Source organism: Euwallacea fornicatus, chromosome 2 (genome assembly GCF_040115645.1).
Source record: "Euwallacea fornicatus isolate EFF26 chromosome 2, ASM4011564v1, whole genome shotgun sequence".
Taxonomy (NCBI): domain Eukaryota; kingdom Metazoa; phylum Arthropoda; class Insecta; order Coleoptera; family Curculionidae; genus Euwallacea; species Euwallacea fornicatus.
Window position 1 is genome coordinate 3,420,413 of NC_089542.1, and position 20,620 is coordinate 3,441,032.

Here is a 20,620-nt window from a genome sequence, read left to right on the forward strand (position 1 = left end):
ATTTAATCGATAACCGCAATAACAGAGATTTTTTGAAATAAACTTATTGCGAATTGCATATAAACCATTTAAAAATAACAATTTTATAATACACAGCACACAAGGAATATACACCTTATACGTCGTTTTTCTTGGAAATCAACGCCCAACACCTTGGCGATACAGAATCATTCGTTATTTTCCTCTTATAACAATGAAGCCCTTTTTCCTTTAAAAATGTAACTCTATCAAGTAAAATGACATTTTCGCATATGCCTTGAATGGCGGCCTGAAGCCCCATTAAAACCTCGACCTGCCAACAATCATTTTTGTGTACGTTCCATTTTTCATGCATCTTCAACAAAAAGGCTTCGTCCGTTACGTTAATCCGTTTTCCAGTCGTTTCGCCCACCAGTTCGTGCGTTTTCCTCAAATTATTCAAATAATCTTCGAAACCTTTATCACTGTCGGTCGCGTTTGATTTTCCAGATTTTCTCTTCAACCTTCGCACCGCGCAATTTTCTAGAATCGGAAAGGAAAGAAATTAAATTAGATCAATCAGATTTTGGGACCAAAAAATAATGATGAATGAAAAGATGTGGTGGGCAACGTAAGATGATATGTGTTTGTATCGGCAACAAATCAGAAATGGGGAGAAGTCGACTCTGTATATGGAAAAGTTTTTAAAATAAGAGTACGCAGGGATTTACCAATATTAAAAAAGTTCGATATTTCAAAACCAGACTAACGGGGTAATAGAGTGAAGTAGCGGGAAGTAATTAGAGATCAAATTCTGATCTTCTCTTTTTTGCCTAAATAGGCCTAGTCAGCTTCAAAAAAATATGACCATCTCCAAACACTTCAGAATACGAAGAACACTTTTACACAATATATTTCCCACCAGAGTGTTTGCTATTATTTTTCCACCCCTTTTTGGCATGATCACATTACTGGCGATTTCACTTAGAGCACGTTGCGTAAATTGAATTATTTCGCCTTCACGTCAAACCAGACGAGCTGTATATTTGTGTTGTTTGTACGTGACCGTTAGCAAAATAAGATTTTGTAGTATTAACTGTAAAGTTCTACACATACTACTAGCAAATAGTTGCATAATCAGCGAGCGGTATGGCATATGGTTAAGAACACTTATTATGGAATTCATTTAATACGAAGTTGTGAGTTAATGTGAGGTGCAAAGCAAGTCAACATTTCTCACTTAAGATGTTTCAATCACAAACCACTGATTTTGCAATGAATACGTTAGCGAAGTAATCTAGAGCCGCTACTCGCTTGATGTTTCCAGTAGAACCCAAAGTTAATATAGTCTTCTAAGCATCACAATGGAAGCATTGAAAGAACGTTTTCAGAATGGTTTTCAAAGCACAAAACGATGCTAGATGATGCCAAAAAGGTGCTAAGTTATTCTGACTGAAATCTGAACGACTTGGGAACGCTCAAGCTGGAGTGCCTCGCAAAAAGTTGCAGCTTCAAGTTGACATAATTCGTCAAAAACCTTGCGAAATGGGAAAAGTATCAGAAAAGGCAAACTAGGGAATGCCATGATTGTTCTTTTAATCGTTCCTGTGAATAAAATCATCGCAACTAAAAGAGTTGAAATTGGATATTCACGCAAGTCCACTTTAACAGTGGACTCGTTCCGAATTAGTACCATATCTTACTCAGCACTTAATAATACAGTGAAGTCAAAAACATAACTTACCGGAATTGGCAACTAATTCCAATACGGCCCTATGAACACATTGCTCAGCATGTCGCATATGCTCCTCTTTCGTCATTTTTATAAAAGACTTCGCAGTTCGCTGGCAAGCAAGCCTCAAAAATTGCTGATTAGCAAAATTGAATCCATCGTGCTTCTCAAACAATAAATTCGCCATCTTGCTTAAAGGGAAGCTTTTAAAACGTTTAACAAGCCCTTCTTCACTTGCAAAGGACATTCTATGGTAACAACACGGCATGATAACTAAAGCTTCTGCCCTGGACAATTTAGGAAAAAGCTTTAAGATCTCGACAGATAAATCTCCGCAAGCGTGTAGACCTATGAGGCACACTTTCTGAGTTTGGTTAAAATGCTCTTGAATCAGATTCTCAATGGCATTTGCAGATGATTTGTCGACAAACATTTCACTGAATATGACGCGAAACTTGCAATCAGGGTGCTGATTTTGTTGGATGATTCTCGCAGTTTCTACCAATTTTTTTGAGGCCTCCAATGCCAACACTGGGTACCCAAAATTGACGCATATGTAATGAGACAGATATCCCTATAATTTAAAACGCAAAAAGCTTCAAAAGACTTCACATTTACCACGTTGCATTACCACCCCAGAACCAACATCGACTATCAAATCACAATTAGATTCTTCACACACCTCCTTAATGGCTGGTGCCAATTTGGTGATTTCGTGGATTTTCTTGGGATTAATGCCAAAACTCCGCGGCGATACTAAATTTTCTGTTATAGCAGAACTTGTTTTAACTTCGATTAATTTACGTGCGGTAAATTGCTGCAATTCGGTAATAAACGCTTTAAGGTTTAGAGGGGTGGTGTCCTACAAATTGCAAAGGAGCGAAAATAAATTCAATGTTTATATAATATTTATAACATTCTACTTACTTTCAGTACACAATTCACGAGGTCGTGAAGTTCACTAACAGTCAGACTTTTGAAATAGACGAGCCACTCGGACGGACAATTCGATAATACGTTTTTAGTGAAAATATCAATGTTTCTAAATTTATAGAGCCACTGATGTTTCTTCAGAAACACTAGCAGTTTTTCTAAAAAATCCCTTCCATCGGGATCATCGGGAGTTTGAGGCATTAATTATGGAAAAATTGTAACACTCTAAAATAATTGTAATATTTATGGCGGGGTATTGGTGTAGGTAAAGTTTCGGAAACAAGTATGGCGGAAAAACATGCATTTCGTAGATAAATCGTCCTGTTTCAATTTTTAACAATGAACATATTTAATAGTATTAATTAGTATTATGGAATAGTCATAAACTATTAAATGAGTGCGTTCAGTTATTTAAACACTTATGACATTATAAAAATATGACTAAGTTCAGTCGTTTAAATAAATCAGTCTTAAGTGCAAACATTATTTAAGACTTAAATTAGGTATGATTCACATTTAAAAAAAATCGTTTTTGATTCTATTTATGTGATTTGAAAGTAAATAATTCAATGCACTTCATTTGTTTACTTCTCACCATTGATCAATTAGCGTACATGGGTTTAGCTACTAGCTCATGTAGCGACTACAGCAAGTGACTAGACAAATACTTGATATTTGCCTAGTCGCTCTGCTAAAGAAATTAACTTTGTTCGGTTCATAATTTCGCTATATAATTTTAAATGTTCTATAAAAATATGCTTACAACTGAAGAAATAATTCCTTTTAATTAAAATTATATTTACTGTGAAGCATTTACACGAAACGTATATCCTGTTACAGGCGAATTAGTTTCGAATAAAGCACATTAAAAGAAATAAACTCAAAACCCAGCAATATGAAATATTCAGCAAAACCGAGAGTAAACTTATCGTGTAAAATACAATGAGCCCTTTAATAAATAGGTTTATCATTTCCTACTGGATGGTTTTAAAGACTATTAAAATTGTATAACAATAAGGTAAGTAGAATTAAATGATTATTAAAAGACCACAAAAGAATATGTGAATCTTCTTTCCTAGTATGTCTACGAATTGTCATAGAATGAAAATTACCTCGGAATTGAGATATTATGAAGAGAAAATTTATTTGGTATAAATAAACATGGAAAAACTTACCAGGCTTATGGCATCGATTTACTAAGCTCTGAATCTAGTTGAGATTATTCAATGTGTTGACTGCGTTCAAGACTGAAAAAAAATTTATATAATTTATAGAACTTTTGTAAAATATTTCGTCTTATTTTCATTTTTTGATGCAATATGGTTACAGATGTGAAAAAGTAACGAAGAAAAGTTTAGAAATTAAGCAAATAACTCAACTTCCAGGAAATTAACGGTCAATAGTATACGGTAAAGTAATTAAGGTGGTAATCAAAACGTATTTGGCCGCCGATTTTCTGTTTCATAATTCTTATTATTTTGTAAATCTTTCAATTATTACCATAATTAATTCTTTATTAATCCTTTGTTTATTTAGTTGCACAAAAAAAAAACAACGAAGGAAACAACACTATTATTTAATAAAAAATAAATAACATATAGGTTACACTTCTTCTGTTTAAGCATTTTCTAAAACAGTCCATAATTCCTTGTCCCTATAGGACATATCAGCTCCTTCAATCTTTGGCCCCAATATCACTTTCCCCGACTTGAAAATATTGTCATCTCCTAAATAAGCGTCAGCTACATCCTCCAAGTTCTTCTTATTTACCGCCATAATTTCTCCCCTGTGCTTTTGAAGCATATCTGGGGTAAGTCTTTTAAGGAAGTCGTCACATCCCTTAGAACCAGGAGGAATTGGGGCGTCCACCGCTTGAAACACTCCCAATTTGGCCTCTACCATATCTTGTTCTGTTAAATCTTTTAAATGAGTTTTTACCCAATCGTAGGAATTGTCAAAGACATCTAAAGTTTCTAATGTTTTAGGGTCTCTATATGTGAAAAATGACAAAACCCCATCTGTTGATAACCTAACGCCTGCCCCGTATGCGCCTCTTTTTTCTCTGAGTTCCGGATGGAGGTATTTAGCGGAAAGTAACTTTGCCAATACTTTTAAAGACGCGTGTTCGTTCTTAGAATACGGAGCGGTTAAAATAGCCTTACTGCAATAATTGACGGGGATGTTCAAGATATGATGTTGACAGTTTATCGAGTCTGAAGGAGACCAAATTTTGCCCACCACATAAGCGTTATCTTGATTTTTCTGGCCCAACGCTTTAGTATCTCCGAATGGTAGACTATTGATAAAGTTTTCATACGAACGAAGAACCGAATGGTTTTCTGGAGATATGTTCAACGCGACTCTGAAAGCAAAAGAAAAGTAAGCCTGCAACATTACTAGTAATTTACTGTTCATTTAGGCATCCAAAGTACGCGCTATGTGCGACAAAATGGCCAAAACTTCGCTGGTTACATTACGACACCGAGTGCGCACTTTTCATATGCCGATATTCAGAATTCGTGGAATTTACCTCATTTTTTCTTTGTCAAATAATACTTTTCCGATGTTAAGAAGTTCCTCTAACATGACTTTGTAATTCGAAGTTTGAATGAGTCTTTTCATGTAGGAAACATGTTGAAGACCCGACAATAATTCTAATTGATATGCCGACCCAGAGACTAGACTTGACGACGCTTGCATTGCATAGATGTGGCCAGAATCAGCTATTCCATGAGTTAAGTTGGCCATGTAAAGTTGGGCTAACATTTTAAACCTAAAACAGAAGAAAAATATTAAAAGTTACTTTAATTTAGGTCAAATCAAACATACTAACCTTTCTAAGTCTTCCAATTTGGACAAGGAAAACAGTTGAATCCACAAATCCCACATACTCTCCACGTTTTTCTCTAAACTGTAACTTGACAAAAGAATCCCAGGTTCATAAGTGTGTAGATGGTACAAACTATCTGCAATATGCACATTGAAGTTCAAACCAGCCGTTTTCCTATTGACCATGTTATCAAACGCCTTGTAATCTAATTTGTTAGTTCCCATTTTGTTGATAACGTAACAGAATAGAGGCAGCAACATCTGTTGTTCTTGAGAAAGGTCACTGGTATTAAGAATTGCTTTGAAATATACCAATCCGTTAGACGTAACTTTATTTATTTGTGTTGGTACACGATGTATAGAAACGTTAACGTTGTTAACCCTTTCTGTATTGGGGCTAATGTCGTTCATTAGCAAAGTAGGCAGCAAGTTGGTTTTTTGGGGAGCCTCTTGCAACTTTTGTAACTGCAGACCCTTCTCAAATATCTGTTGTCTCTCCTTGTCGCCCAAGCTCTTTGTTTTCTGCTTAATCAAGTCATTTTCAGCACTCGCAAGTTTCGAATCATAGTCCTTGTCAGGTGACATGGTCAAAATTAATTTATGAGTGTTGTCTTTAAAGTAAGTTTTTACGATGTCTTGCAAATATCTTGGATTAGTTTTTAGTTCATTTCTAAGTTTTTCAATTAGTGCATTAACTTCCAATGCAGATACAATTTCAGAGGTGTGATTCCACATGGCAGTCAAACCGAAGAGCAAATTTAAGCCGAAATTTTTGGTTTCATGTTTTAGAGAAAGCTCAAAACTATGAAGCACAGATTCTATGTGGTCAGGAGAGAAACCTTTGTCAATAACAACATCAAGAGTTTGACAAAAAATATCCTCCACTTTCTGAAAGTCTTCCGTCTTAATTCCTTTTAAACTGATGGTGAATACTGTATCTCTTGACTGAGTATCGAGGCCTGTTGACGGAGTGAACCCACTTGAAAAGTTCGGTTCTATCATGGATTTAAAGAAGGCAGAATTCGGGCCTTTCACTAGCAATTCCGTAAGAAACTGCATCAAAAACGTTTCGTATACGTTCGTACAATCTGAAACCAGTAGAGATATTGCAATGGCGTTTTGCTTTTCGAAAGGCTCCCCCATGGGGTCAAATCGGCAAGTTATGTGTTCTCGTTTCGGCTCAGACCATCGCTTCTGTTTAGGAACTACAGTATTAGTAGGCTGCGAATAGGCATATTGCGAAAAATACGTGTCATTTATATACTCCAGAGAAGGGATTAAAGGGAAATTGCCATAGGAAAAACATCGACAGTTGCTAGGGTGATAGTGTTCTCTATGGAACTGTATTAATCGCTGCCAAGTCAAGTTAGGAATGGCCATCGGGTCCCCACCAGAAACTACCCCATAAGTATGATCAGGTAATATAAAGTTTTGCAGCTTTTGAGAGAAAATATTTTCATTTTCTGAGAATACACCTTTCATTTCATTATAAACCACTCCTTTGATGATCAAATCCGACTTCAAATCATTCACATCTTTGTTTTCTAACCTCCATCCCTCTTGCATAAAATCAGTTTCGCTGATAATTGGATTGAACACTGCATCCAAATAAATCCGTTGCAAATTTCTGAAATCTGAATAATTTTGCGTACTAAACGGATAAATTGTATAATCAGACCCGGTCATAGCGTTCATAAATGTGGCTAAAGATCGGTTAAGCATCTTGAAAAATGGGTCTCGTACAGGAAACATTTCTGAGCCACACAGTACTGTGTGTTCCAGAATGTGTGGAGACCCTGTACTGTCTTGAGGGGTCGTTCTAAAATTGACAGAGAACAAATTGTTATTATCATCTCTATATAAATGCAGGTATTCGGCTTTGGTTTTTTCATGCTGTAAGTAGAAGGCTCTAATTCGAAACTCTGGAATGTCTTTGACATGTTTCACTACGAAGCCATGGATTTTTTCGCCTAAGACTAAACTGTGAGTATCTTCTTGAAATTCTGAGACTTTTGTTTCAGAAATTTGAGTAAAGCATCGTTTAACATTGTTCAGTACATGGCCCAATCTTCTAACACCAATTTTCTGTCGCCACATCTTCCTAGACCTAAAGATCAAAAAGGGGGTGATAACAAAGAGAATTTAGAGATCTATAAAAATAACCATTTTCTTTATAGTAAATAGTAGCTGCCTAAGACTAATGGACAGCATTCAGTAACAAAAAAAAAACTAGTGCAGGGCAAATGTATGTATATATTTAAAAATCTATCATAGTTTTACACCTTTTTGATATTTTTAATAGCTTTATATTAACATATGAACTGTTTTTAAAAAATTAATTCGTACATTGAAGGACATATATACTTACTACATACAGTTTCACTTTGTATATTTAAATGTCTAAGTGTCTGTCTCCTTTTTAAAGCCTTAGGTAAATATTCAGATTTCTTGTGCCTAAAACAAAAACTGACAGTCCAACGTTTTTCAATACAACAATACCAAAAGAAGAAATAGTTTATAATCTGTACTTACCTAAGGCCAAAAACAATATTAAACACGCACTACCTTTTTATGTAAAGTTTAGGGAAGGCAAAGTTAAAAAAAATTCATTCAGTGAATTAACTTTGGCACTGCTTACATTTTATACTACAATTTCAACAATTCCATTACCACAAATCATAAGACAAATCACACCTTGCATCACTATTGCCTTGGTGGAATGAACCTTCCATTTGTGAAACCCCCTTGGGTCCCTCTTAACTTCACATTAGAGGCAATTGCTACAAAGGGCCCTTAGAGAAGCCGACTCTAAGCAAGCTACATATAGTTAGAAGAGATGAATGCTTAAGCATGCCACAGTCAGATCACAGACATTTGGTCACTTAACTGATTAGGGTACAGTTTGCATATACTATTATTTTAATGCCTATAATTAAAATACACCAACTAAACCAGGACTCAAATAGAACGATTTTCCTACTGATGAATAAAAATTGCTTTCAAGAGTAAGGACTGTTGGGATAGGAACCGGGAAACGCTTTATAAAGAAAATCTGACATTAATCAAGGTAATATAATGGATTTTTAGAAAATCTAAAAACTTACCCTTTTATTCTCAGAGTTTAATCTTATGTAGTTTTCGGTAATACAATTTAATTTATTTATGATTTTTACACATTCATGAAATATTATGAAAAATACCCGTTGAAACTTCCGCTCAGTTGGGAGTTTTCTAGATTCCCTTTTGACAGCTGTCTACTTACCTTTCATGACAAGTTGAACTTCCAAAAGTTAAATCGCGCATTAAGTTCCGAGAACGCACAATTGCTATTCATCTCTTTTTTTGTCATAACTCTTGATAAGCGGGAATGGGATCAGACAATAATCGGAGCACTCCGGATGCAATAATTGATTTAGTGCCTCCTAACTTCACTAACTTTTATTTTCTAATAAATAGAAAACAGCTGAAACTTGATCTTGTCAAGGATGTTTGGTTAGTTCTTGATTTGAATGGAGAAAATAATTGAAAAAATACAAAAGTTAAAAGAATAACAATGCAAAAATACGAAAAACTAGAAAAAATAGGAGAGGGCACTTATGGGACTGTTTTTAAAGCCAAAAACCGGGAATCTCATGAAATTGTAGCCCTCAAAAGAGTGCGTCTGGACGACGATGATGAAGGAGTTCCGTCTTCAGCTCTAAGAGAAATCTGCCTTCTCAAAGAATTAAAACATAAAAATATCGTTCGTTTATATGACGTCCTCCATAGTGATAAAAAATTAACTTTGGTTTTTGAACATTGCGATCAAGACCTGAAAAAGTACTTTGACAGTTTGAATGGTGATATAGATTTAGATATAGTAAAGTCTTTTATGTATCAATTGTTACGTGGTTTGGCTTTTTGTCACAGTCATAATGTACTACACAGAGATCTCAAGCCACAAAATCTTCTTATTAACAAAAACGGAGAACTGAAATTAGCAGATTTTGGGCTTGCACGAGCCTTTGGAATTCCTGTTAAATGCTATTCAGCAGAAGTTGTAACATTGTGGTACAGGCCTCCAGATGTTTTATTTGGTGCCAAGCTTTATACTACCTCAATTGATATGTGGTCTGCAGGATGTATTTTTGCTGAACTCGCAAATGCTGGTAAATTGTGTCATTATATCTGAGTAATGTTAAGTGTAGATATAGTATAAAGCAAAATATAATGCATAAAAATTTTAGAAAAACTTAAAAAGATATGAACTTTCTCTGTTGTGTTATATATATACATACTTTCATTTATGCACAGAACTTCAGGTGGTCACACTTTGGTGCAGACATTACAAATTAGTAATTTTCCAGGCCGACCATTATTCCCAGGTTCAGATGTTGATGACCAACTGAGAAGGATATTTAAACTCTTAGGAACCCCAAGTGAAGATACGTGGCCTGGCATGTCACAGTTGCCTGACTATAAACCATTTCCAACATATCAACCCAATATGAGCTTATCTCAGGTAGGTACCTAATTTATAAAAAATGGATATTTAGGGTAGTACAATTGCTATTATTTATTGTTATTTTACTCTTTTCTTCTGGTTTCAAAATTGGTTACATAAATAGCAATTCTTATCATTTGTTCAGTGTATTAACAATCTATGTCACTATTTTATACATGGAGAAATTTGACTAGTAAAAGAATAATTTATATTAAAAGTTTTAGCGATATTACATAGGAAAAACAACATTTAACAGAATGATTTATTTGTTATCTTTAGGTGGTCCCTAAGTTGGGGGCGAGAGGCAGAGACTTGTTGCAGCGACTCCTCGTCTGCAATCCTGTAGAAAGAATATCGGCAGACGACGCTATGCAACACACATATTTTAACGATCTAAATCCCGGGATAAAAAACGACCGCGGTTGAGTGTTCAGTGTAGTCTTAGACAAATAATATTTAATAGCAAAGAAATACTAGTTAACGCGTTGGCTCGTATTTTCTTTGATTATCGTCATTTTATGATATGATGTAAAGTATTCCATTGACAATAATGGTATAAGAGAGGACAAGCAGTTTGTGTTAACACCGAAAATTCAAAGTAATATTGTCATGATCTAGGCAGGAGAATGTAATGATAAAATGGTCATTATTTTTTATTTGAAAAAAAAAAACGATTTACTGCTTTTTTTCAAATTCAATTTCTTTCAAACCTATAATGTTCAGAACTTCAAAAATTCTCTAAAATCAATTACCAAGTCTAATAATCCCTCATATATAGTAATTTTGGTCTTGACGTGATATATTATTTTCCTACTTACCTACTGTTAATGGTTTATGCCATAGGTTAAACTGATTATGATTGAGCAAGATCTTTTGAATTATAAACTTACCATGTTTATTATAGGTCATGGTAATATATAAAGTCGCTATTTAACTTATATTGCGATTCTACAGGAAATAAGCACTTCGCTCTATATGGAGCGTCTCATATTTTGACCAAAGAATATTTCTAATCGCAACGGTTTAATCTTAATTTTAATTAGAAAGCGTGCTACCCAGATCCTTTTTTTATATAGCTATTTTTCAGTATTCTTTTGCTGTTGTTCCGTTCCGGTGTTTGCATGCACGATGATTTACACTATTTTTCTGTTATTACCGTAATTTTTCTTTCGCAAAATTTCAATGACATTAAAAATTCTGATTTTGTGCTGTACTCGTATTTTTTCTTATCAAAATACCAAAATGTATTTCCCACCTCTATTTAAATAATATTTACTCAGTTTCTGGTTCCCCATATTTGACTGAAATGTGACCGTTAGAGCAAATATTCGTTATTGACTTTTTATTAACAGCCTAATAGCTTGTCGATAATGCAAGTTCTTTACTGCACCCTTTCAAGATTTGAAGAATAGTTTAACTTTCTATTGCATTGAAAAAAAAACTAAAGAAAATAATAAAGGAGTGCTCAATAATGAAATTCGTAGTAGAACATTATTGTACACTCATGGCTGAAAAAGGCGTGCAGTGTTGCCATACTAATGGACTAACAAGTGCTTATATATATCTTGGATTTTGCACGACAGTGGAAAAAGATGGCAACAATGACAATAATCAACAGTATTGACAAAGACAGTGACATCTGCTAAAAATTTTAAAATTCGATTTTTATCAACGGAAATAATTGGAAAATAGAGAAAAAATCACTAATTACGATAATAACCACCTTCTTTGACCCTTGTTTTTAAGTCTTGAATTATTTATTATAACAACAGTTAATGGGAAAACCTTTGTGTTTTTTAATTGCTGTACATAGATCTTTAATTACCCAAATACTTGTTTTCTGTGTTTAAAAGCTTAACTTAAACCGTAGATAAGAATTAAGGTAAGTACATAGGTATTTTTTAGTGATAAGGAAGTCTAGACATCTACCATTTGTTTCATAAGTCAAATACATAATATACATATGATAGAAGATTACAAGATAAACTCTGCATAATAAACTGATTTTGTCAGCATTTGATTCTTATTTAAAAGCAATTGTACTGGCTGTATTCAATCCTGTGTTTATTTTGTAACCTTTGTTGATTGTCAGTCGATAAAGTGTATTGCATTGACTATTGGACCGAGCATTGGGTAGACTGGCATGCAGTTGATATATACTCAATTATTTGAGTTCTTATGGTTCCGGTCTTAATTATTATTTTTTTAATACCAATTGGTATAAAAACGAAGTTGAGAATATCAGTGTTGGCACTTTAGCATCAAAAACTTAGCTAAGGAAGCAGCCCCCTGTTTCCTTATAAATAATATAATTAAAATGTATTTGTAATCTTGTATTCTACAAAGAAATTGCTGTCCCAAAAGGTTTGACATTCAAAGTAGGAGCTTTGTAGGCTTCTAGAGTAATGTGCAATTCAACAGAGTCAATCTATTTCATAATTCTGTGAAAGCATTGTTTTAAACACTTTGTAGCTTGTCAGCGAATCGACAACAGATATTTAGAAACTGCAGTTAGAACTTATAATCTCCCTTTTGTAGGCCTGTACTATGTTGTGTATGTAAAAAACTGTTTTTCCACTAATAAAACACGTTCATATTTGTTCCTCTTATATCTTTTAAAGTAGCAGTTCTGAATATAAAAAACCATTTTCTTAATATGAAAAATCTGCCAACCCTATATTTAATTACATAGTTCATTTATTTCCCCTAAGTGTATCATCCTCAAAGCTGGATGTTACCAGTTGCTTGTGAAATCTTATTGTCAGGCAAAAAACTGTCAGCATGACATTAAGAAAGAGGATTCATGATTGTATGTGTTCAATTTTCATTTTCAAGTTAAGTAAGTTTTTAAATTTTGCTTAAACCATGTCAGATAAGCAGTTCAGTTTCTAAGACTTTTGGTTACGTTTCTGAGACCAAAGTAGATTACAGCGGTTATGTATTACAATGTTTATTATTTTTAGATAATTATGAGTGCAACAAATATTCAAATAGCAATTCGCATAAGACCGTTTATAGAACGCGAAAAACGAGAAAAATTGGAACCGCAATGGAAGATTAGCGAGAACAGCATAGTTCAGATTGATAGTACTCAAGAGGTTATTGGGGAACCCTACAGCTTTGGTAACTTACTTAGTGATTAATCACCGATATTTTGAAACGAGAAAAATGTTCTTAGATCACATATTCGACGACACAGCATCAAATCAAGATGTCTACGAGTCGGTTGTACATCCCCTGGTTTTGTCGTGTTTGGAAGGAATTAATTGTACCATATTTGCCTATGGCCAAACATCTTCCGGTAAAACACACACAGTAATGGGCGAAAAAGGCACTCCTGGCATTCTTAAATATATGGTTGATAATATTTTTAAATACATAGAAAGCGACGACTCCAAGCAGTTCCTTTTGAGGTATTATCATTGAACATTATCTGACCTGGCCCTTGGCATCTGGATAAATATAACCGTATTTCAGGTGTTCGTTCTTAGAAATATACAACGAGAAAATCAACGATTTGTTAGACACAGACGCCATAGACCTTAAAATTAGAGAGCACAACAGCAGCGTATATGTGATTGTTAATGAACAAGTAATTAGCAAACGCGAAGAATTATTTGTTCTGATGCGAAAAGGCATGAAAACTAGAAAAACTGGATGCACCGACATGAACGAGAGGTCTAGCAGGTCTCATACAATTTTTAGATTGGTAAGCAAGTGTATGTTTGGTTGCTCAACGTATGGTACTCTGCCTGCCTTCGCAGGATGATCCATAGATGTAATCTAATTTGTTTCATTGTAAAAAATTACATGAAGTCAGTTTGAAAAAATTTTAAAGTTGACCTTAAATTTGAAATATTTCAGTTATTCCTATAATAAGAAAATATATAATATTTTTATTTCTATGTCTTTCCTTTTCTCAACAGATCATCCAAGCTCAAAACCAAGGCTCGGGCGGTCAATACACCGAGTCAATTTTAAGCCTCGTGGATTTGGCAGGCTCGGAAAGAGTGGGCCAAATGAAGATGGATCGTGACAGACAGATGGAAGGAGTCTGCATTAACAAATCTTTAACTACATTAGGGTTGGTGATTCGAAAACTGAGTGATAATGAACAGTATATAAACTACAGGGATTCAAAGCTGACAAGACTTTTACAGCATTCTCTTGGGGGCAATTCCAAGACACTGATTATTGCCGCTGTTACCATAGCAGTGGCCGAAGAGACTAAGTCTACCTTAGAATTTGCTCAGAGAGCGAAATATGTCCGAAATCGGCCGATAATAAATAAACGAGCAACTGATAAAGACCAACTTAAAATTTATGAACACCTTTATGAAGACTGCAAGACTCAGTTGGAGTCTGTGGTGGCTGAGAAGTTGGAAAGTGAGAAAACTATATTAGCCTTAAAATGTAAATTATACAATATAAAGAAGTTTAGCGAGTTCACTATGGATAATTCTTCAAACAATAGTACAATTCCAAATAGAAGGCATACGTTGGGACCAGGGCACTACCTTCGACGCAAAGAAAATGCCCCAGTTGTTCTTGTAGATTTTGGCAGCTGCATGGAAGACGCACAGTTTGGCACTATTATTGAAGGCAAAGACGAAGAATTAATAAAAACACCAAGTCCGTTACGGTCTCCTGTAGCAACGCTTCAAGAAGGGCAGTCTGCAACGCCAAAGACTCGTCAAATACATAAACTAAACGTGGAGGTAAAATCCATTGAGGAGTCGTACGAATCTTTAAAAGAGTTTACGAATCTAGAAAAAGAATTTTTTGGAGATATAGGTAACCGGCTCGGGGAATACCGCGATTATATAGGTCAATTAACGGAGAAGAATTGCTGGTACATTAGTGTAATCAGTGAGTTGAAAGAAGAGCTCCGAACCATGAAATCAATGCTGATTCGCCTTAAAAACGGTTTATCAGGCCAATCTCAAGCCAGTGAACTCTTAGGCACGATTATGGAGGAAGAACTTGATCATCTTAGCAGGAACATTCAAATATTACCTAGCGAGCGGGAATTTGATGAGAAAGATGAAATCATCAAAAATCATATTAGGGAGAAATTATCATTTCAAACCACTTTACTAGAGTTACAGTGTGAAAACGATCGCCTTATAGCGCAATTAACTGCAAGAGATTACAAAATAAAGTCGCTCACAGATGATATGAAGACGGTGAAAACAATCAGCGAAGCAGAGGTGGAAATTCTCTCTAACAAAATTCAGAAAATGGCAGAATACAAGGAAGAAATGCACCGGAAAATGTCCCAAATGCAGGCAGATTTGGAAAATCGTCCTGGAGAAGAGCAACTGAACTCTATGAGAGCTGAGAAAATGCTTTTAACCAACAAACTGAAAAATGCGGAACTTCAAATTGAGAATATGCAGCAGCAACTCGCAACCGCTCTTGAAGATTTGGAGGAGAAAACTGAACTGTACCAAACAATGCTCAACCAATACGGCTCAAAAGATGATCAAATTATCAATTTGGAAAAGGAACTTGAAGCTCTCAAAGAGCAACAACTGCAACTTTTTGAAGACTCTTCAATGTATTCGCAATTTGAAACTCTTGAAAGTAAAGAAAAAGGACAAATTGCAAGTTTATCTTTGAAGTTAAAGGCCAAAGAGGCGGAGTGTCAAAGATTCGCTGACGATAAAGTATCTTTAACGAACTTATTAAAAGAAATCGAAAACGAGAAGGAAAATACAGTTGCTGCGCTGGACAAGGAAAACGCAGAGCTGAGAAACCAATTGAACACTCTTGCGAAGGAAAATCAACGTTTGGAGAGCGAACTTCAAGACGTACAATTAGATTTCGATGCCGAGTTAAAAGAAATGGATAAGCTCTGTAAAGAATTGGACGCACTATCTGATTCAGAGGCGCAAAAATCTTCCCTTATTCAAATTCTGGAAGAAGAACAATCCAAATTGAAAATTTTCAGTGAGAATAAAGTGACAGAAGTACAATCTCTAAGCCGCGAGATTGCGGATCGAGATATACTAATTGAAGCTCTACGGCAAGAAATTAATTTTAAAGACGAACAAATCCGGTGCTCTCTTGAGAAAAACACTAAAGTAGAAGAAGAAATTCGCATCACAAAGGATGGGTATACCTTAAAATCCACATTGAAAGACAGCGAAAGTAGTAAGAATGTTGCAAGCATAAGTCAAAAAGTTGAAAGTAATGCTGCACAAATTGAATCTCTGCAAGAGGAAATTAGTTCTAAAGAGATCCAAATTGAGACTTCACTTGCTGAAAACTTGAAGCTTCGCGAAGAAATTCGCATTATTAATGAAGAATCTGGTCGCTTAAAAACAACTTTGAGTGATCTTCAATCAGCACAAATGGAAAAAATCCAAAATATTGAAAATTTACGTCAAGAAAATGAGAGTAAGACGGCACAGATCGAATCTCTGCGTGAGGAAATCAGTTCTAAAGAGTCCAGAATTGAATCTTCGCTTAAAGAAAACTTGAAGCTTCGTGAAGAAATTCGCATTATTAATGAAGAATCTGATTGCTTAAAAACAACTTTGAGTGACCTTCAATCAGCACAAACGGAAAGAATCGAAAATATTGAAAAATTACGACAAGAAAGTGAGAGTAAGACTGCACAAATCGAATCTCTGCGTATGGAAATCAGTTCTAAAGAGTCGAGAATTGAATTTTCACTTGAAGAAAACTTGAAACTTCGTGAAGAAATTCGCATTATTAATGAAGAATTTGATCGCTTGAAAACAACTGTAAGTGACCTTCAATCCGCACAAAAGGAAAGAATTGAAAATGTTGAAGGTTTACGTCAAGAAAATGAAAGTAAGACTGCACAAATCGAATCTCTGCGTGAGGAAATCAGTTCTAAAGAAGTCAAAATTCAAAGTTTCCTTGAAGAAAAGTTAAAACTTCAAGAGGAAATATGCTTCGTGAAGGGAGAAACCGATAGTTTGAAAAAAAGTCTGAGTAACCTACAGTCGCAACAAAATGAGAAAATTGAAAACGTGGAAGCGTTGCGGCAACAAATTGAAAGAAAGAATATAGAAATTCAGTCGTTATTGCAAGAAACCTTTGAACTGCGTGCAGAGCTCAGTGGTACAAAGAAAGAACACGGATGCTTGAAATCAACGTTGACTGATCATCAGTTGGAACATAAAGAAATAATTGAAAACTTACAAAAGGAACTTCAGAAAAAAAATTTAGAAACTAAAAATTTAAGACAAATTTCAGAAGACAATAAATGTTTGAAGAGCCAATTAAATGATAAGAATATATCTTATAATTTACTGTTCAAAGACCATTCGGCTTTAAATATACGTGTTACTACTTTAGAGGCAACTCTTAGAGAGTTGGAGCAAACAATAGAGACTCAGAAAAAGACAGCCGATAGCTTTAATACCTGTTCCTTAATGTTGACAGATGAGTTGGGCAATTCGCATAGTAATAACGCCCAAAAAGTTACTGAGTTGCAACAGGAGCTAGCCTTAAGTCAACATAATTTAGATAAACAATCGCACGAAATTGAACTAAACCCGCTACAAAAAATTAAATCTCGCCAGGGATTAAATGAGTCTATAGAGAAAGCAAATTTGCTCTGTGAAACAACTCGTTTGCGTAACGAAAATTTAGGACTGAAAAAACAGCTGAGATCTTTGTTTGCATTGTCCGACCCACAGAAACAAGAGGACGTTCTTGATGATGGCTCAATTTGGGAGAGTGACGAAATGAAATCAATTCTGTTAGGAGTGCAAAAGTTCAAAGAGTTCTTTAAAATGACATTGTGGAAAACTGATGGTTTAGCAAGAGAAACAAATTATTTAGGATCAAAAATACGCAATTTGGAAGCTTCCGAAGTAAAGTTGCGTGGGGAACTACGAGTAAGTCTCAAGAAATGTCAGGAATTACAAGGAAAAATCGACTTATTGGAAGAGCAACTGTCTAAAGCGAAGGAAAATGTAGCTTTCAAATCTAAAGAATCGGGCGTTGGAAATAAAAAATTTGGCCAGCTCCTTACTCAACAGCCTGAAGCATTTGACAATTCTCCTGAACCTTTGGAACTGCGTTATTTCTTTGCTGACCTTGATCCAGGTAAGTTAGAGATTTAGTTTAATTTTATGAAAGTTAAATAGTTACTACTTTTGCTTCCCATATTTAAACAAGATCGTTTTATGAAATTTTCTTTTGCTATAGTTTTTATTTATATATGGGTAAAGTGATTTTCATTTACATAAATGACCTCCAATAGATTTGAAATTGTTGCATACTGATTCAAACATAGAAAATTGGATTAACAACTAGAGAATCCGGTATATTTATTCGTTATTTCCCTGGAAGAGGAAGCGGAACATCGGCGGAGATAGAGCCGCACGTATCACGCGCTTACAGTTCGAATTGAGCGTGGAGATGCCTTCCACTAATTCTCACACAGCAAATAAAAAATGCACATTTTTTAAAAACTTTTATGTAGATCTAAAACAACATTTCAGGGACGTCACTAGGCTGAATTAGCTGAAAATTTATCTCCCGAGAGTATTATGTTAAACAGTTTCTGAAATATGGGCGTTTATCTCGTTTACTTGACCACACGGGTTTTTTCAAGTACCAAAAAAATCCAGACTGTATCCTTCTCACTTAAAATCTGAATAGTTAATTGTTCAACAGGTCGTCTGGCCCGCGAAAACTCCGACTTACAAAAAAAATTGAAAGATCTGAGTCGAACACACGAGCATGGCCAATCTAAATTCACTACGTTAAAACAGAACTATGAGGCCCTAATGAAAAACAAATGCGAATTAATCTCGATACTTGACAAAAAGGAGAAGGAGTTCTCGACGATTCAACGGAAACTTGATTCAACCCAAGACGAAAACAATAAATTGAAACTGATAGTTGAAGAATATCGTAAACAGGTAATAAATTCGGGAGCAAGTAGTTTGGCAAATGGCAGAGCATCAGAAGAAGAGTTACCTGTTAGGCATGAGACTGAGGACAAAAAGTTAATTACGCCCCGATTATCAGATCGACCACGGTCGATGTCACCTCAGCAAGTGAGAAAAATTAGAAGGCAGTCACTTGTGGATCAGAGAAGAGGTTTGTCGCCCGAAATAGATGCTACTGAGTGCCCTGGTAAGTATATTTAGGTTTTCTAAAGCCCCATTACACTTTTAAGTGTCTATTTTTTAACGATGTTCGAGTATATCTAGCTCTCAGTGAATTTTTCAAACGGAAAACCCAGCAAATTACGACTTGTTTAAAATCTGCTGGCAATTGAAGGATTTCCTATGGCGATCTTTATTCCTCGTTATTTTATGAGGCAAAAACATTTTTTCTGTAAATTGTAACAAGATATCTTTATTTCTCAGGTTTAACAAATGGACCGACACGCGTTAAGATGTCAGAATTTAATGTGGAAGAACCCGCGCGTTGTATGTTGAATAAAGAAATACAGGTTGGTCAATTTATAACTGTAGAGGTTTGAAAATGATCAGTGATTTCTCTAGGTTTCCTGCGAATGTTGTCTGCAGAAACAAAAAGAAAGTGATGAATTGGCAGATAAATATAAGAAACTGAATAAAATCGCTTTGATGAGAAGAAAAGAAGGAAATATACTGAGGCAAAAATTAAATCTCCCCCCAGATTGTCCGGTAATACCTTAGAATTCGTAGCGGTCAAGTGTTCGTTACTGTGATATGTTAAGGTGTCAAGTCTGAATTAGTGTAGTTGGGGTGGTTTTTTTCCCAGTGTTTTGTTGGACGATTTTATCCCGTTGAAAATTGTCTTTTCGTGTCTGGTCAAAATGTATTAATATATATTATGTTGTTAAAATACAACTATAATTAGGTAAATAAACAGATTTTTTTAGTTTTTATATATTTTATATTGTTTAATTTCTAAAACATCCAACATAATAATACAAAGCACTAGGAGCAAGTGTCCAAGAAGTACCGAAATTTATATCTATCTTTGATAATTATATTTAATGGACTTCATGCATTCAAGCTAGTTTTGAGCAGCAAAACAATTTTCGCCAATTTTACGTGCACTAAACTATTCCGAGTAAATAAAAACACTTTCTTTTTGTTATTCACTTTTTTATTACCTATAAAAACTCTAAACTAGAAGAAAAAAAACTGTCTTTATTCTTCATGTGAAAATTAAAATTATCGCTGCTAAATGTGCTAAATAATTTACCCAAGTATCCTTGCATGGCGAAGATAACAGCTCGGTTAATATTTTCAAAGAAGAAATAAGACAAAATTTAGGGAAAAAATCTTTCCCGCACTCAATGCCGGAAAATACTAGTTTCTAAATGCAAATGTGTGCGGAAAAATGGTAATTAAGGACAGTAGTAGAACGAATTATCACTTTAGTCCGAGAAAAAATGCCTTACGAACATGATTTCCACTTTTCGCTTCTCCATTATTTATGAAAAAAATGAAAGAAATAATTGTGAAATAGCAATTATCAATTTTTGCTGATATCTCTTAATTTTTGAACATAAAAAATTCAAAATAGTCTTCTAAATAATAAAGGCACAACAGAGGTTTTCAGATGGTTTTCGGAGGTATACATAATCTTGATAGTCGATTCTGGCATACTCATTGGATACTAAGATTTTATGAATTAAATATGATTTGGTAGGGAACACCCTGTGCACTAATTTACTTTTCATTATATTTTTGCAA

The 20,620-nt window shown here is 34.8% G+C and overlaps 4 protein-coding genes across 5 annotated transcripts; 2 read left to right on the top strand and 2 right to left on the bottom strand.

The window, feature by feature from the left end:
• Positions 1 to 1,242: 1,242 nt before the first annotated feature.
• LOC136348895 (methyltransferase-like protein 25B) lies at positions 1,243 to 2,824 on the bottom strand. Its single transcript, XM_066300077.1, has 4 exons — positions 2,618 to 2,824; positions 2,322 to 2,552; positions 1,703 to 2,264; positions 1,243 to 1,310 (listed from the first exon to the last, which is right to left on the bottom strand). The coding sequence occupies exons 1-4, from the start codon at positions 2,822 to 2,824 to the stop codon at positions 1,243 to 1,245; spliced, it is 1,068 nt and encodes a 355-aa protein (XP_066156174.1).
• Positions 2,825 to 4,183: 1,359 nt separating this feature from the next.
• Positions 4,184 to 8,691, bottom strand: LOC136349689 (presequence protease, mitochondrial). 2 transcript variants are annotated; one of them, XM_066301408.1, is made up of 5 exons: positions 8,557 to 8,673; positions 7,821 to 7,906; positions 5,457 to 7,559; positions 5,154 to 5,396; positions 4,184 to 4,985 (listed from the first exon to the last, which is right to left on the bottom strand). In XM_066301408.1, exons 3-5 carry the CDS (start codon positions 7,547 to 7,549, stop codon positions 4,241 to 4,243), a joined length of 3,081 nt encoding a protein of 1,026 aa, XP_066157505.1. In that variant the 5' UTR covers positions 7,550 to 7,559; positions 7,821 to 7,906; positions 8,557 to 8,673; the 3' UTR covers positions 4,184 to 4,240. The 2 variants fall into 2 exon arrangements, with proteins under 2 accessions (XP_066157505.1, XP_066157496.1); XM_066301399.1 differs by lacking the exon at positions 7,821 to 7,906 and having other exon boundaries at positions 8,557 to 8,691.
• A 133-nt stretch (positions 8,692 to 8,824) lies between these two features.
• Cdk5 (Cyclin-dependent kinase 5) lies at positions 8,825 to 11,148 on the top strand. The gene is made up of 3 exons (XM_066301434.1): positions 8,825 to 9,600; positions 9,799 to 9,953; positions 10,215 to 11,148. The coding sequence occupies exons 1-3, from the start codon at positions 9,006 to 9,008 to the stop codon at positions 10,359 to 10,361; spliced, it is 897 nt and encodes a 298-aa protein (XP_066157531.1). The 5' UTR covers positions 8,825 to 9,005; the 3' UTR covers positions 10,362 to 11,148.
• Positions 11,149 to 11,577: 429 nt separating this feature from the next.
• Positions 11,578 to 19,807, top strand: LOC136349682 (uncharacterized). The gene is made up of 8 exons (XM_066301387.1): positions 11,578 to 11,817; positions 12,899 to 13,058; positions 13,114 to 13,348; positions 13,413 to 13,644; positions 13,862 to 18,023; positions 18,597 to 19,061; positions 19,298 to 19,383; positions 19,436 to 19,807. The coding sequence occupies exons 2-8, from the start codon at positions 12,905 to 12,907 to the stop codon at positions 19,589 to 19,591; spliced, it is 5,490 nt and encodes a 1,829-aa protein (XP_066157484.1). The 5' UTR covers positions 11,578 to 11,817; positions 12,899 to 12,904; the 3' UTR covers positions 19,592 to 19,807.
• Positions 19,808 to 20,620: the final 813 nt, after the last annotated feature.